The following is an 18,627-nucleotide window of genomic DNA, read 5'->3' as shown; positions in this document are numbered from 1 at the left end:
CCATCAAAACCCTAGAGGAGAAAGCAGGGAAAAACCTCTCTGAACTCAGCCGCAGCAATTTCTTACTTGACACATCCCCAAAGGCAAGGGAATTAAAAGCAAAAATGAACTATTGGGACCTCATCCAGATAAAAAGCTTCTGCACAGCAAAGGAAACAACCAAGAAAACTGAAAGGCAACCAACGGAATGGGAAAAGATATTTGCAAATGACATATCGGACAAAGGGCTAGTATCCAAAATCTATAAAGAGCTCACCAAACTCCACACCCGAAAAACAAATAATCCAGTGCATAAATGGGCAGAAAACATGAATAGACACTTCTCTAAAGAAGACATCCAGATGGCCAACAGGCACATCAAAAGATAATCAACGTCGCTCCTCATCAGGGAAATACAAATCAAAACCACATTCAGATATCACCTCACGCCAGTCAGAGTGGCTAAAATGAACAAAACAGGAGACTATAGATGCTGGAGAGGATGTGGAGAAACGGGAACCCTCTTGCACTGTTGGTGGGAATGCAAACTGGTGCAGCTGCTCTGGAAAACAGTGTGGAGGTTCCTCAAAAAATTAAAAATAGACCTACCCTGTGACCCAGCAGTAGCACTGCTAGGAATTTACCCAAGAGATACAGGAGGACTGATGCATAGGGGCAGTTGTGCCCCAATGTTTATAGCAGCACTCTCAACAATAGCAAAATTATGGAAAGAACCTAAATGTCCATCAACTGACAAATGGATAAAGAAATTGTGGTTTATATACACTATGGAATACTATGTGGCAATGAGAAAGAATGAAATATGGCCCTTTGTAGCAACGTGGATGGAACTGGAGAGTGTTGTGCTAAGTGAAATAAGTCATATAGAGAAGGACAGATTCCATATGTTTTCACTCCTATGTGGATCCTGAAAAACTTAACAGAAGACCATGGGGGAGGGGAAGGAAAAAAAAATGGTTAGAGAGGGAGGGAGCCAAAACAGAAGAGACTCCTAAAAACTGAGAACTAACTGAGGGTTTATGGGGGGTGAGAGAGGGGTGGGTGGGTGATGGGTATTGGGAAGGGCACCTGTTGGGATGAGCACTGGGGTTGTATGGAAACCAATTTGACAATAAATTTCATATTAAAAAAATAAAAAAAAATGAAAAATAAAAAACAAATAAAAAAATGGGTCTTGAGTGACTTCATGGAAAGGTGCCACACCAACAACCTATTTATTCACATAATCAAGATACACACTTCTATTGTTTTGGGACCATTTCCATTTTTTTTAGTCTATTATTGTAGCAGATAATACCCTAACAAATTCAGATTTCATCTTAGAAAACTGAATAGTTTAGTGTCTTTTTTCCCCTATTACTCAAAGCAGTAATGAAATGCACAGAGATCGCTTTAAAAATTAATCTGGAAATCTGAACTCACATTATATTTTTGGACAAAAACATTTCAGAACTACTGGTACCCCTTTAACCCTGAGGCCCTAAGTTCTAAGGCATCCATTGTAGGTAATGAATACATTTCTCATCTATGTATCTCGGATGGTATAGCTATGTCTCATCCTTGGGAGAATTAAGAAAATTGTCCCTCAAATCATTTCCATAGGGCTTAATTCCTTCAGGATTCCAGTTGAGAAAGGCTGGAAGCCTTACAAAAACATGCAAACGTGTATGCTTATATGTGTATTGATACATAATACACAGACACAATTTATATGAGTCTTTATCCTTCTATGTGTATATTGATTTATTATATATAGTTCTGTATTCTTCCAGAGTTTATAGTCTTGAATACTCATATCACCTGTGTGTACTGCAATTGTCCAATATCGAAACTTATACTTCTGTTTTGGCTGCCTTTGAAGATTCTACACTCCTGGGAACTTTTTAGTATTAACCATAAATTAGAAATTAGATGTTCCAGAGTACCTTATGTATACATAGCACAACTCCTATGGAAACTGCTGGGTCTTGGGATCTACTCTATGTTGTAGGTATCATGGGCCTTTGGACTCAGTCTTTTGCATTCATTATTAAATAGATGAATGAATGAATGAATGAATGAATGAATGATTATACTGTACTTAGGGCAATTATTCTCAAAACATTTAGAATTCTACTATGAATTAATTCCTCAATATTCCCACTCCACTCTGGCAGCAGAGAAGGGTGAGACTGTATGGCAAATGGTTAGTGTAATTGCCATGAGACTTGAAGGTTGTTCTCAAAGGTTGAATCACCAGGGGTGCTCTATAAAAATATGGTAACTGGGACCCACCTCTGGAAATTCTGATGAAAGAAGCATCAGGTTTTTGTTTTTTTTTTTAAAGTTCTCCCACAGTTTCTAATGTGCAGCTGGGGTTGAGAAAACTGTTAGGACAATATTTCCCCTTCTTGTTTGATCATAAGAATTAGCTGATAATCTTGTTTAAAAGTATGGATTCTTAGGCCCATTTTAGGACATTCTCAATCTGTGCCTTTAAAGGAGGAGTCTTTGAATTTTTGTTTTTTAATTTTTTTAAATGTTTTAATTTACTTTGAGAGGCAGAGCACAAGTGGGGAGGGGCAGAGAGAGGGAGACACAGAATCCAAAGCAGGCTCCAGGCTCTGAGCTGTCAGCACAGAGTCGGATGTAAGGCTCAAACTCATGAATCGCAAGATCATGACCCCAGCCGAAGTCGGACACTTAACCGACTGAGCCACCCAGGCACCCCTTGTTTTTTTTTATGAGGGTCCCAGATGATGCTTATGATAGGGAAATTTGGGAAAATACTTCATTAGCTTCCAAGCTCTTCTAGAAAAAAAATGCTAAGGGCTATTATTCTCAGCTGTATCCCTAGGCATAGCACAGACTCTGGTTCATATTAAGCACTCAAGTATTCATATTAATTAATTAATTCATTCCACTTTGAAAGTGGAAATGGATGAGAAAATTTTGACAAAATTTAAAATGTCGCTGTGACCAGTTTAATACTAGAGAATTACAAAGTAGAGTTATGAAGGATTTCATGAGTTTCAGTGGATTCTCTTTCATGATCTACTATAATTATTGCACTGTAATCAATTGGTTTGCATTTAGAACTTCAGAATTCTTTGCAAGGTAATATTTGCCAGTGAATATTAAACTCTACATAACCACTTATTGGGAAAGTCACCAGGGAAAGGCATAGCTGAGAGTAGACTATAAGAACTAAGGAATACCACTGTACCCAACAGTTCAGTAGTTAGAAGAAACTGTTAACAATTCATTTATTCGTACTTGACTGAGTTTTTTTCAATGCAAGGCTTTTATATGTGTATTCAATTGAAAGGCATATCCACACATCAGCTTAAAAACAATTACTAAACATTTTTTACCAATAATTTTTTCTCTCATGCTTTTTGAAACCTTCACAAATTTAGTTAAATGTGATCTTCAAAATTAACCTTCTTTTAGCCTTTACCAGCTTTGTCAGTTTATAGTATCTGTCATTATTCATAAGTTGGCTGTTTTTAAATTGTCATTAATTATTTTCCTTTATTGATACCCAAATAAGCTGACACTCAAAAATCAATAGTAGTCTTTCTCAGATGTAGACCTACACCCCCAACTAATTACTTGTGTTACATAAAAAGAAATATTGATATGTATGAGAATATTGTAGAGTATTTTCCATCTTCTACATATAAGGGAACAAGTGAAGGGTTAATAGCAATAGCAAATGTCATTTGTATAGTGCTTCACAGTTTACAAAATGCTTTGATATACATATCTCATGGGAGTACAATGGCCGCTCTATGAAGTATCACTATTTCATTGCATACAGTGTTGTTATATATACTTATACAGGGGAAAAGACCATTCATTTGATCCATATATGTTTGCAATGATATTTTGGTTTCAATGTTAAACAATTTGGAAAATGTACTTTTCCAAGGAAACACAGAGAACTGTTTGTATTCAGTAAAAAGGCTCAAAGCCGTTAGCTGTAAACCGTGCTTTGCAAGCTCCAAGCTGCAAAATGAATGTATAAATTGGGCCAAGTATAAGTTGGTAAGTTGGTAGGTAGTGGGGTCTACAACAAATTGTTAAGTTCATTCCTGTCTAAAGCTATATACATTTAAAAAATATTTAAGGGTGCCTGGGTGGCTCAGTTGGTTAAGCGTCTGACTTCGGCTCAGGTCATGATCTCGGTTTGTGAGTTCCAGCCCCACATCAGGCTCTGTACTGATAGCTCATAGTGTGGAGCCTGTTTCAGATTCTGTGTCTGTCTCTCTCTCTCTTCCCCTCCCTTGCTCGTGCTCTTTCTCTCTTTTTCTCTCAAAAATGAATAAATATTAAAAATTAAAAAAAATATTTTAACACTATAGACCAAAGGAAACATATTATATAGATTTTCTGTTCCACACGAAAAGAACATGGGTTGTAAAATAAGAAATAAAGCAGGAACACAGAAACACAAGGAGATGACATGAGAAATTATTTGGGTCACAGGAAACACAAAAAGCAAAGTTGGTAAATGCTGATGATGCTTATTTAGTACCATCAACCTCTGTCTCTCTGTTCTGACTTGGTTTTGTTGTTGTTCTTGGGACAGCATAATATAATGTTAAAAATACTGTATGTTATGGATGTCACCTTGGAATTAGTTTCCTTATCAGTAAAGTGGAGATAATAATAGCTATGTTATAGAATTGTTGTGAGATTAACTGAGCATACATGAACTCCTTTCACATTGTGAGTGGTAAATAAATGGTGGGTATTATCATCATTCTAATCATCATCATTGGAAAGAACCACTTCCTTACTCATTCCTACAACTTCTCCTTAGTACATACTTAAAGATCAAAATTAACTTCCAGACCTGTATGGTGAGAAGCTTGCCAAAGGAAGGGCAGAGTTCCTTCCTCTCACTCATAAATCAACAACCACAAAACCAAAGACAGAAGTGTCCCCTTTCTGTAAGCTGATCAATAAGCTCAAACAGCCTCTTTACTTTGCACCATAAAAAAGTATTGGGAAAATTAGACTACCTAAAAGTAGCCATACTTGTACCAACTATGCCATGGCTTCCTGAAACGATATTCACCAAAACGCCCCTAGAACTTGGTTCAGTTAAAAATGCATTGATTGAACATCTCTGTGATAAAGAGAAAAGGATCTTTGCTCTTGAAGCCCTGACACACCCAGATTAGTGGGAAAAAGAAAAATGTAAACAGGTCATTTCAATACAAAAACTCAAACATGTCCGAGTTCCTCACTCTGATGGGCATCTTTCCTTTTACCTCTTTCAGTGGGACTTCAGAAGCATTGTAGACATGCAAGGGTTAGTATGCTGTGAGAACACTGAGGGAAGATACACGCCTATTCTTCAAAGTCCAGCTTTAGCCCTACATCCTCCAGGAAGCTTTCCACTCTACTTTGATCTTTGACTTACTCGAAATCCTTTGATTTCCAGTAAAATTGCCACTTAATCATTTTGGTTCCTAGTAATTTTATACCTTACATGGGAAATAAATTGTTTCCTGGGCACGTGTTCTATGTACCCAACCATAGAGTAGTAAGCCCTCTAAGCAGAAAGACTTATACTCTTTTGAGCAATATACAGTGTTATATCTGCATTAATCTGAAAAACTGAATGTTTTATTGTTGGCAGATTAAGATTAGTAAAAACTAGTTCACAAATAATAAATGCAATAGTTTGGGATTCTATTACATTGGGTGCACCTATGAAACAGTGTTTTATAAAATTTGAAGACTTTTTGGTATGATTTAAAGCATTTGAATTATTAGAAACAGAAAAAATTGTAAATATAAACATATCTGTTACACAGTAAATGTTCTATTTCTACTTTTAATCATCATTTATATTTTTGGTCCTGCTTTACAACCTGGTGGTAACAACTTGCATTTACTCACAGGGCAACAGAATACACATCCAATTGCCCCATAATTGAAGAGTTACAGCTAGACAAAACTTTCGATGATCACTCATTTGTTTTAATACCACATGCAAAATGGTTGTGATGATAAGATAACACTCCTAAAACTCACAAATCATCAGTTTATATTATGCTAACTTATCACTTAAATCTATTTCCTAAATATTTTTACTGAAACTCAAAGAAAAAAATATTTATTAACATAAAGGTTTTTAAAAGAGAGGTAAAAAAAACCCCAAAAACCTAATAACAACAAAGAAATGACCTTTGTATGAAAACTAATAATTTTAAATGGATTAAATCTCACAAACATTTACTTCTAATATCTAAGATTCACTCTCATATCTAATTTATTTTATCTCCCCTATCTTTAATATGTCCTCCCTTTCATTTCCACTGCCACTAGTAAAATTCTGCTTTTCATTACTTCTCAGTTAGATTACTGCAACAACTGCTTCATCAGTTTCTTGACTTTCCCATCAAGTTGATCTTTTCCAATGATGCTAGATTAATTATTACATAACACAGTTCCAAACTTCTGATTCCTAGCTCAACCATTTGCACTGCCTACTTTCTTACCGAACAAAGTCTAAACTACCTAAAGTCTAGGATTCACTGATTTCTGTGCTATTGTTCCAATTTATCTTCCTGAATTTCTTTCCCAATCATATGCTTCCTACATTACACATATTACATACATTCATAGACACTTCATCCACTAAAGCTAAACTACTCATTGTTCCTGTATATGCCTTTAACATTCTAATCTCTATTTTCTTAATGTTTTCTCTAAGCCTAGGCTACTCTCCCAAATTCTACCCATCCTTTGGAGCCAAATTCAAATGTCCCTTCTTTCATGAAGATGTTTCTAAATTCCTCAGAAGTAGTTAATATTCTTCTTTCTGAAATTTTATGGAATTTTAAAATGTCTCTCTTATGGAACTTGTTACTTTATACCTAAAACATACTTAGGTAAGTGTTTCTCTGCTTTACTAAAACGGTGAGAAGCCCTTGAGAATGGAGTGTATGGCAGCTTCACATCATAAGCTCTAATGGGCCAAGTATAAAGGCTTCAAACATAGTAGATCCCCAAATAGTTGTTGAACAAAAGGCTGAAAGGAGTGATTACTTGTTAGTAGTCTCAGAATTGTGGACTTTATACAAAAGATTATGTATGGGATCTATATGAATGTTATTGATAATCATTCAATGAAAATTATTGCCTTTGAATAATCTGACTCATTTCATAAACTAGATCAGTGGTTGTCCAGCTCTTCTCCACAGCACCTTTGGGACTCCACAGACGTGGCCTGGGGATCTCCCTCCTGGGCAGTAGAAAATGGTAAGTGAACAGATTTCTGTACTCTGCATTCTGCCTTCAACTAAAGCTGCTACATTTTGTATATTGGCCTTCTTGTAAGACTTTGCTTAGAAAGCTTTCACTGTTTAAAAAGTTTTTTTGAGGGGCGCCTGGGTGGCTCAGTCGGTTGAGCGACCGACTTTGGCTCAGGTCCTGATCTCATGGTTTGTGAGTTCGAGCCTCGTGTTGGGCTCTGTGCTGACAGCTCAGAGCCTGGAGCGTGCTTCTGATTCTGTGTCTCCCTCTCTCTCTGCCCCACCCCACTCATGCTCTGTCTGTCTCTGTCTCAGAAATAAACATTAAAAAAAATTTTTTTTTAGAGTTTTTTTGAAATCCCTTGGGGTTTTACCCCTAGAATACTATAATTCCATATTTGTTTCAAGTCTCTGACCCACACGAAAATAACTTCACATGAAAACTAGGTAAATGAGCTGCTGTGTTTTTGGCTGAATTTACTATTAGAAAAATACCAGAATGGTAGCACAAAAGTAGGTAATTTAAATCAGGACCTCTTATAATACCTGACTTTGTATGAGACCTGCTATAATAGTCTTTGACCTAAATTTTTGATCTGACTTTATTGACTTGAGAACAAGCTAGCTGGTGAATCTTACAGACATCATTCTCTTTGTGGCCATTTCTCATAGATTTGAAAGATCCCTGAGAGGCAGTTATATAGCTTTCTATTTCTGTAAAAGACAATGACAAAACTTTCTATCACCTAGCCTTAAAGTAGCCTTTCCCCTTACCCACAAAGAAGAAAACTGATTTGCACTGTATCTTCACAGTGCTGATTTGCACTGTATCTTCAGTGAACAGACACTTAAATCTGTCTTAGACTCCCAGTTAGTTACACAATCCTATGTTCATTATTTGAGGTGGGGGGAATACCTGTTTAAGTCACGGTGTATAATTGGCTGTGTCAGGTTGTGAAGGTACTCCATACCTTTGGCAACATCTACTGCAATAATTAATTTAGACTGCAAATCAAGAATCCTAGAATTAAAAAAAAAAAAGATTTAGTGAGAATGAAACGGTCAAAGCCAATAACACATCTTTCTAAAAGAAATCAATGGTGTGTGTGTGATTTGTTATTCTGTGTATCTTTCAGCCTTTTTTGCTTTATTGAAGATTAAGCTAAAAATTCAAAAAAATCTGGAAAAATAGGCTTCCACATCAGAAAATGCTTAATTCTAAATCAGTTTAAATACAACCCCACATATTTAAAATATTTTACTTGAGTTTATAATATTTATAATATTATACTTAATTTTTTATAATAACATAAAATTGATTCTATTTTAATAACTGAGAAAAACCACACTCTGATTATTGTATGCATATATCTAGGAAGTGAATTAGAATTGACTGTGCAAGCCTATTCTTTTTTAACTTTAAAGCATAAATGCTTGGACCCCTGATAATTATTTTATTCTGAGCTTACATATATCTGCTTTATTGGTATGTCATATTAACTTAATTAGTGTAAGCTTCAGTTGCTAATTTAAATTCCTTGGATTTGTTATCTCCAACTGAATTCCTGTTAAGAAAGTACAGAAATATTTGTATTCATTAAAACATAATTCTTGGGCATAAATTATTAGCCATCTTTAAAATGCTACCTTTCCTAGCATTCAGAGATGTCAGAAGGTAAAGGGTCACCCAAGCAGAAAGTCTCTGAGGTGTTGCAAGGATAATTCCAATGACACTTAAAAGGATAAGTCAGAACAAGAGAACCATACCTCTTCTGTTCGTGAAGGAGGGAGAATAGAGAACCCCCTGATATGTACTGGGTGACAATGGCGAACTGGCTGGGATCATTCAAGCAAGCACCCACAAATTGAATTACACATGGATGATTGAGCCGGCAGAGAATGGATACCTCTCGGCAAAACATATCCACGTCTGATTTGGAGCAGTAGGTGTTGGCTCGGTAACTGCAAATGGCAGGAGCGGGGAATCCTCAGTCAACAGATGAATCAAAACAAGGGGCTTGCCATGCATATGCTTCTTAAAGTTCACAACTCCAGTCTGATACTAAATTTTCTCATTTGCTCGCTTACCGTTTTATAGCCACTATTTTATTTCTGCACCGTCCTTTATACACTTTCCCAAAAGAACCTAAAATTGTTTAAGAGAAATGAATAAACACATATTATCTTGAGCTCTTGAAACTAACAGCAGACTAGTGTTTTCTTAGGTTACCTGAGCCGATAATCTCATGGAACTCAATTTCTGAGAGTTGAAGATGGAAATGTGAGGGTAATCCAGCCCTTAGGAGGAGGACATCTGCCTTCTCTGCAAATAGGAATTGTTATTTTCTTTTTTAAGATTAAAAAGCACACATGGATGTGTCCACATGATTTACATACATGCTTTACTTAACGAAAAATGTCATTCCCCAGTAACATCTAATTTTCCAAATACAGTTGACTCTTTGGAGATACTAAAACCTTATCACAAATGATCCCTATTCCCTGCATTAAAATCATGTTAGTTTTCTGTCTCTGTTCTCTGACCTTTGTTATCAGGGCTAAGGGTTTATTCCTAATCTGATCAATAACTAGCTTGTCTGCCTGACATGGCAACCCTGGAGTACAGTTCGTATCACATCATGATAAGGCGTTTTATCTGGTCAACCCCGGAAGCATACCACAGTAGGCTTAGCCAAATATCCATCAGCTAAATCTCAAAGGGATGCCAGTTAGATGTCAAAAAATAAGTATGTGAATCATTCAGAGGAAACATCCCAAACCAAAGATAATTTTTTAAAAAACTTCAAATTCTAAATAGTTACATATAAATTTATAGTTGAATTATATATTTAAAAATTTTTCCTGATTCAATGCTATTAATTTCTATGTGCAGCATCCACACAAGAATTTTCCAAGGTATTACTTATTTGGGGTCTTTTGAAAAATAACTTCTTTGTTCAAATTTATTTTCCTATGGCAAACCTATTCCCAATTCTCCTCAAAGATATTAACATTGGTAATTTAGATTTCATTGAAAGTACAAATGTCTTTAAGAACTTGATCTTTCTTTAATACTTATGAAATTCTCACTGTTATACCTTCATGAAGCAAGATGCCATATGAAAAATAGTACGGAGGTAAGATTAACTGTGGGAAGAATGGCTTGTTGGTAATATTGTTTATGCACGCAAAATAGTCATCATGTATAATATGTGAAACAGAATAGAAAGTTATTGTATGTGAGCCAATTGTTATCCTGAGTGATAAAGTGTAACAATTGTCCCATATTGAAATACCTTTTGTCATGCTTTTAATCTTCCCCAAGGGAGATGGAAGAGACACATAGGAGCCATCTAGAAATCAAATTAGATTATAGAGTTGAAGGTAGCCATCATTTTTTTCTACACAAACATTAAACATTATAAAAAGAAGCAGGTGACAAAAGAAATTTGCTAAGAAAACCAAGTGAGAATATAGCTTTAACCCAAGTCTTTCTCTGTATACTGAAACTACACAGTGAGTGTTTATTTAGAGAGAACACAAAAAGATTAAAAAACAAAAAAACAAGGTCTAGCAGACTCCAACAGATTTAATTTGTGTCTGGGTATGATATTCTCTGGCCTGCCTTAATAGATTACTAAAATGGAACATGACTGCTTTCAGCTCACCCAGGCCTTCCTAGTCATGCATAAGCCTCATAGAAACCCAGTCCAGGGAATGTTAGTTAAACCTGAAGGAACTGCAGATTGGTAAATTAGAAAAACAGCTTAAATGAAGGCTTCCTTCTGGTTTTAAGTATATTTATTTTGAGAGAAGGAGAGAGCGTGAGTGCGGCAGGGGCAGAGAGAGAGGGAGAATCTCAAGCAGGCCCTACACCATCGGCATAGAGCCAGATGCTGGGCTTGATCTCACAAACCATGAAATCATAACCTGAACCAAAAATCAAGACTTGGATGCTCAACCAACTGAACCACCCAGGTGCCCCAAGTGAAGGCTTCTTTATTTTCAGCCTCACCCAGACATAAGTTTTCTTAAAATAAAGCTAATCTGACATGCCCTCCTCTCTAACCCCGGAATATAATAGTAATAGAAACAAATGAAATAAGTCATACAGAGAAAGACAGATACCATATGTTTTCACTCTTATGTGGGTCCTGAGAAACATAACAGAAGACCATGGGGGAGGGGAAGGAAAAAAAAAAAGAGGTTAGAGAGGGAGGGAGTGAAACCATAAGAGACTCTTAAAAACTGAGAATGAACTGAGGGTTGATGGGGGGTTGGAGGGAGGGGGGGTGGGTGATGGGTATTGAGGAGGGCACCTGTTGGGATGAGCACCGGGTGTTGTATGGAAACCAATTTGACAATAAATTTCATTAAAAAAAAAAAAAAAAGGTTTACCTTTGGGCACAATATTGTACTAACAACAAAAACTGAGTAAGAAAGTGATACCTCCTCCAGGCTGAGAATATTCATTACAGGGCAATTCATCCTGCGGTCTCTTATAATGCTTCAGGAGTGTGACAATCGGATCATGTCCTTCATAAAAAGACAAAAAGGACAAAGAGTCTTAACTTCTGTTTGATTTATTCAGCTCACCATATAACTCAAAAGTGACTAGAGACAGCCTGAAGCATAGGCTCTATCTTAAGAGATAATATACTGCAATAGGAATGTAGTACTTTCATTCATTCAGTCAGTCAAAATAATTCACTGAGACTCTACTACATGTGACACTCTATGTTAAGCACTATATTGGGCGGGAGATATACAAAGAACAGTGACTCTGGTTCTATCCCCAAGAAGCTTAGTGTAGTTGAATAATGATGAGAATTTTTAAATGAGGAAATATGAGGTGCTAAGGGCACCATTAAAAGGGTGAAAAGCACATATGGTAACCAGGCAAGAGGGATGAGTTTGCTTTGATTGAACATTACATTTCATTGGCAACTGCAGTATATAACATGGCCCTAAGATAATTTACATAGGTTTTTGTGACAGGAGACAGCTGGCTGGCTTGCTATCAATATTTGTACTCCCCATTCATGTAGTGATTTTGTCACTGGGAATGGCTGTCCACCCCGGGAGGTCAGTGCCCTGTCATCCCTGCATCCAGTTATGGCCTTGAGAGAAATTCTCATCAAGGGAACATAAGCAAAAGTGATGCTGCTTCCAACTCTTGGCTTTTAGAAAAAGACCTTCTCTACTCTTCCTATCTGCTTGCTGGATGCAGATGGTTGGGAGATGGGAGATGGAAGAAAGCCATCTACTGACCAGAAATGCCCACACTAGACTTTTACACAACCGAGAAATAAATTCCTACTACATAACACCACCAAAATTAGGCGGGGGGGGGGGTGTTATTAATTGTAATAGGTACTTATTGTGTAAGATAAAAAATGCTAAATGCTCCTCTGAGTAGACCAATGATTTTAAATAGAACTAAACTTTTTGATATTGTATTATGTTTTAACTATAAAAATAATCTACTGAAGCAAATTTATACAAGAGACAAATAAAGTCAGCCTTAAAGACCCTGCCAAAAGACTTGTGAAATGCAACAGAACTCATTGCAAAAATGGTACACTTTAGGAATTGAGAAAGCAGAAGTGCTTATCCATCACAGAGGGTTCATAGTTAACATTGATTCAGAAAACACCTAGCTAATGTATACAGTATATGCTGAGAGTTATGCCTGCTTACCAAATCCCCCTTCAAAAAGAGAAAAAGATTTTAATAGAGCATGCAAGATCATGAGATGGAGTAATTAAGATACTAACTAGCATTAAAAGCTTTTCCTGGGGCACCTGGGTGGCTCAGTTGGTTAAGCGAACGACTTCAGCTCAAGTCAGGATCTCATTGTTTGTGAGTTCAAACCAGGTGTTGTAACTGTGCTGGCAGCCCACAGCCTGCTTTGAATTCTCTGTCTCCCTCTTTCTGTCCCTCCCCTGCTCGCTCTCTCTCTCTCTCTCTCTCTTTCTCAAAAATAAACAAAATAAACATTAAAAAAAAAAAGCTTTTCCAAATGTAATATCCCAACACAAGCTTCTTCAAGAAAAACAACATTGTGATGACGATTAATAAAATTTGTAGCAAAACTTAAATCTACCGAGTTAACAACTGGTGTTCATTTTCTTATCCGCAGATTTCAATTTATGACTGGTAGATCTATAATTTTCTCAAATCGCAGACATAGGTTATGACAAAATAATGAGGAGCCAGTCCTATTCACACTTTTTCTTTGGATTCTCCCGTGATCACAATCAGGGAAACCTCAGAACCCGAATGGCATTAGCCAATAGGGAAATTTCTAAAGAGACTAGTAGGCAGAAGGAACAGATAATGTAAAGTTCCAAGATGGGAGCAAATGTGACACCTTCAGAAATGAAAGAAGGCCAGTGTGGCCATAGCATCACAGGCAAGGATGAGAGTGGTTCCAGACTAGGCTGGAGAAACAGATGAGTGCACATCACGTCAGGTAGTGCTTCACAAACTTTTTAGTGTGTTTAAGCATCACTTGGAGAGCATGTTAAACCACAGATTCCTGAGCCCTGCCCCCAGAGATTCTGACTGAAAGGTCTACAGTGGGACCTGAGAGTTGCTTTTCTGACAAAGTCCCAAGTGATGCTGATTAGGAGTCCACACTTTGATGCTACTGATGTGGAGTTTTGGATTTTACGACAGAGTTTGGATTTTAATGTAGGTGAAATGGGGAACACTTGAGGATTTTTTTTAACGTTTATTTATTTATTTTGAGTGAGAGAGAATGTAAGCGAGTGAGCAGGGGTGGAGCAGAGAGAGAGAGGGAGAGAGAGAATCCCAAGCAGGCTCCACTCACCAGGAGTCTGATGTGGGGCTCCATCTCACGACTGTGAGATAATGACCCGAGCCGAAATCAAGGGTCTGATGCTTAACTGACTGAGCCACCTATGTGCCCCTGAAGGATTTTAATTAGTAGGAGGACATGACTTGTTTTACCTTTTAAAAAAGGTCCTTATTTACAAGTTAGAACTATGATACACCCTCGTAAGGTTGTTGTAAAGATTGAGATAATGCATGTGACAGGCCTAACAATTTTAAGATATAAGTATGCCTCTCAGATCTTTTCACTGCTTTTTGCCTTACTGTTTAGCCCCAAGAATTGTAAATGAACTTGGAAACTCCTTTATGGAACTTCAGATAAATTTTCTAAACATCAATATATTCCATTTCTATTGCTGCTATTGTTAATTACTGCAAACTTCGTGGCTTAAACAACACAACTGTATTATTTTCTAGCTCTGGTAGTCAGAAGTCCGACATAGCTCTCAATGGGCTAAAGCAAGGTGTTGGCAAGCTTCATTCCTTTCTAGAGGCTCTTGAGGAAGGTCAATTTTGTTGCTTTTTCCAGCCTTGAAAGACCACTGACATTCCTCGGCTGTGGCCCCCCTTTTAGATTTTCAAAGCTAGCAATGGCTGGCTGAATCATTCTCACTCCACATCACTCTGGCCTCTGCTTCTGCCTCCCTCTTCTGCATTTAAAGACCCCTGCTATTACACAGAGCTCACTGGGATAATCCAGGATAGTCTTTCTCTAAAAGTCAGCTAATTAGCAGCCTTAATTCCCCTTTCCCATGTAAGGCAGCATACTCATAAACTTCAGGAAATAGGCCCTGGACAGTTTTGGGGGGCATTACTCTGCCACCACCCCCAGTATGATTAAAATTTCAGTGTGCTCTGTTTGCATGTTGGTACTGCTTCCTGTTGTGCACCTCCCTTTCTTTCCCAGGGCTGATGGTCATTTTAATCTCAAGATAGAAGTAGCACAACCAACAAAAAGTTATCTGGAATTAAAATTCCCCTTCATCTGTCCTGCTGCCAGATTCATAGGTTCTGAGGTTTGTCTGCTCCTGTCTATGCTTTCTGCCCCCACTTTAATAGGACCTGTGTTGCTTTAAGTTGTTGTTTTACCTAATTTGGTCTTTAAGTGTTTGGGACCAAGAAAAACAAAAAAACAAAACAAAACAAAACAAATTATCTTATTTCTGTTTTTCCTTTGGGAAAAATAAAACAACCTAAACCCCAAGCATTTACCCAAGCATAACAAAGCTTAATTCACAAAGCCCACATCCCTGCCTGTCTCAGCCTCTCTGTTGGACTGTGGCTGACAGCAGAGAGGGAGAGGGCCTCCTGCTTTCCCTAGTGAAGCAGAAAGCCGCATCTTGAATCCTGACCGTCTGTGTAAGTCCGTGATCACACCCTTGATGTTACCTTTCATTTCAACAGCTCTCTTGGCTCCACTTGCTCTGAGCAGTTTTAATTTCCTGCCAGCACAGTGGCACAATTTGCTGGCATTTTCTTTGGGATGCTTTTCATCAAGAGCCTAATGAGTGCCTGGGTTCTGGCTGATGATAAGCACGAGGCTGCCAGGGAAATGCCAAGAGGCCCCTTGGCTCTGGAAGGCATCTCCGCCTGATTTCCCACCTCCTGTTAACTATGGGCTGAGGCGCACATGTATGGGAAATTCTCCACTGCTATCACTGCTCTGACAAACTACCAAAGTGTATGCAAAGAAACCTGAAAACCACTAGGGCCCAGCTCCCTGATACTTGGGCACAAGGAGTTAAGTAGAAAAATGCCTTGATGGAACTCACTAAATGGACTTGTTAAGGCAAAATCCTGATAATGGATATATCCAGATAACCAAGGCACACTAATGGAACACATCCAGAGATAATCAAACTTCCACTAATTAAATAAAATGTTTTCCCATATCTAAGAATTCACTATCTACATCCAAGTATTTTACCCAAAACAGGAGGTTGCTATGTTATTAGCCTAACGCAGTTATAATAATGCTTTGCACATTCGGAGCCCATGAAGGTTTTTGCCAGCTTGGAGTGTCTTTCAGATCTTGCACCCCACTCTTCCAGTCTGTCTGTACCATTCAAATTCCATGTTTTCCCTTTAATTCATCTCCTGTTGCTTTCCTTATACTTGGGAGCTATTTCCCCCAACCGCAAATTGCTTTGCTTTCAGCTTTCTGAATATCTGTATCTTAAAATCCAGGTTGTTGTGTAAGGCTACACGTCCATTCAAAGGGCTGTTACATAGACAGTTCACTATGTTTGTCATGGTATGTAACAGAGGGTTCCTAATTATTCAAGAAGGAAAAGGACCCATCTTATTATATCCCTATAAAGTTGTGTCTCCACCCCCACCACTTCGTCTTAGGAATAACAGATGCTGTTTATTGCTATGAAAAAATTATTTTAAGTACTATGTCTGAAGAGTAACAGTAAACGACACTGGTACTAAGATCTTCTCCCAGGTGTTGTGACTTTGCCCCCTGGGTCTGAGGTGGAGAACATAGGGATTGGGTCTTGATTACATAAGCTAAGGAATTCTTATTGACTTCACATGTCCAAAATGCCCAGGTGATCAAAGGAGCAGTCTCAGCCTTTCTTTGGACTGCCTCAAAGAAGAAAACTTTCACAGTAATGGTATAGATGAGACTTTGCTCAATTTTGTTATCTCCCCTTGCCTGCATGTTAAAAACTCATCTTCCAAAAGCATTGAAAAGTGGGACCAGAGGATGGCTCCTGATGTTTGTTTTTCCTCCTGCCAGTTCTGGTCTAAACACTGTCATTTAAATTAGAGGCAAGAAAAATTCAAGATTTGCTACACCATCTCATCACTTAAATCTGAAAGATGCTTTCATAAGAAAGGGTACACACATCCCTTTCTCCCCATATTCTTGTCCCTTAATCACCAGGCTCAAACAAGAATGCTGTCAGTCCTTCTTCACTTTGAGATAACAATCCACAATCACGAATGCTTTTGCCAAAAGAACACTATATAAACCAAGTCACTTAGCATTCTTCTTTCCTCCTTTTCTCTTCTTCTTATTTGGCTTTTTCCCGCCTTCTTTTTCCTTCTATAGATATTTATTGGGCATCCATTAAATACCAGCTCAAGTAACATCTTCCCAGGGAAGCCCAGCATGACTTCTCAGTCTTAAATAGTGTCCTAAACTTTTTACTCACTGTTGTGTTTCCTTTTAATTTTATTCATAGGACTTATTATCTGATAGTTTCTATTTGTTTTCTTGCTTATGACCTGTCTCTTCTGCTAGAAATACAAACTTCCTAAGAGCAAGGGAATACTGTCTAACTCACTGTTTCACCTCAGTTCCTAGCACAGTGTCTATCACATATTAAGTATGTAATATATTTTTTTGAATAAATGAATGGAACTGGGTATGAGAGATTAATGTTGAAATATAAATGTCCTTAATCTTGTAATAAACAATTTCTAGTAGAAAAGAGAAAAATTAATTATATAAATGATGACTCAAATTTTATTTGGCCAAGTTCTAGGAAGGAAAAGGTAGCAAATGCTGTGAATGTGCATAGCAGTGTTATTTCACAGTAGGCTAGAGGATTCAGGAAAGAGTTCCTTGAGCAACTGTCTTTTAAGCTGAACTTGAAAGATGAACATGAGTTGATTACGCAAAAGGGGAGGAGAACAGTGTTAGAGACAGAGGGAAAATTTTCACAATTCCAATGCATAGGAATAGGAGATTTACTTAGAGCACACTTTAAAATCATCTGCCTATTAAAATTTAAGCACAGGTAATAAGAAACCCACAATAAAGAAATATCTACATAGACAACAGAATAGTGGTAAGTGGTATTCTTGGAAACATCAACTATATTATGACAAACCAGATGCTATTTAGTGACACATAGAACAGAACGTTATGACTGAAATATCTGCTTATTCTCTAATCCACTTCAAAAAACATGTATTGAGCACCTATTAGGAATCAGTCATTGAATTAGCTTTTTGGGAGACAAAAAATAATATCTCAAATGTTTGCTCTCAAAAAGTTTATAATTTGTCATATGTAGAATTTAAGAAACAAAACAGATGAAGATAGGTGAAGGGAAGGAAAAGTAAAATAAGGTAAAAACAGAGAGAGAGAAAACCACAAGAGACTTTTAATGATAGAGAACAAACTGAGAGTTGATGGAGGGGAGAGGGCTGGGAGATGGGCTAAATGGGTAATGGGTTTGAAGGAGTTGTTGTGATGAGCCCTGGGTGTTATATGTAAGTGATGAATCTCTACATTCTACTCCTGAAACCAATACTAAACTATATGCTATATGTTAACTAGCTTGAATTTAAATAAAATCTTGGAAAAACAACAAAAAAGTTTCCAGCTGACAATAAAATAAAGGTTTATAATTTGGTAAGGGACACTGTTTCAATATGAAGTGGAAATATAGAAATAGAGATGCACATATGGTTTAATAAAACATAATGAAAGGACATGTATGCTAGCCTTGAATGTCAGGGAAGACTTTCAGGAAGAGAGGATCTGTAAACTGACTTT

At 37.3% G+C, this 18,627-nt stretch overlaps 1 protein-coding gene across 3 annotated transcripts in view; it reads right to left on the bottom strand.

The window, feature by feature from the left end:
• TNNI3K (TNNI3 interacting kinase) overlaps positions 1–18,627 on the bottom strand; it is a 292,001-nt gene that overhangs the window by 164,323 nt on the left and 109,051 nt on the right. For all 3 annotated transcript variants that reach the window (XM_040470642.1, XM_040470643.1, XM_040470644.1), the window contains exons 12-17: positions 11,703–11,789; positions 10,550–10,606; positions 9,484–9,576; positions 9,342–9,399; positions 9,021–9,215; positions 8,170–8,274 (exon numbers count right to left, since the gene is read on the bottom strand). In XM_040470642.1, the coding sequence (XP_040326576.1) occupies positions 8,170–8,274; positions 9,021–9,215; positions 9,342–9,399; positions 9,484–9,576; positions 10,550–10,606; positions 11,703–11,789 (595 nt within the window). The remainder of the gene's footprint in view (positions 1–8,169; positions 8,275–9,020; positions 9,216–9,341; positions 9,400–9,483; positions 9,577–10,549; positions 10,607–11,702; positions 11,790–18,627) is intronic.

Source organism: Herpailurus yagouaroundi, unplaced genomic scaffold, assembly GCF_014898765.1.
Source record: "Herpailurus yagouaroundi ecotype Mexico unplaced genomic scaffold, PumYag 77, whole genome shotgun sequence".
NCBI lineage: Eukaryota > Metazoa > Chordata > Mammalia > Carnivora > Felidae > Herpailurus > Herpailurus yagouaroundi.
Note: the sequence above shows the minus strand (reverse complement) of the source record. Positions and strands in the feature narration are given on the sequence as shown.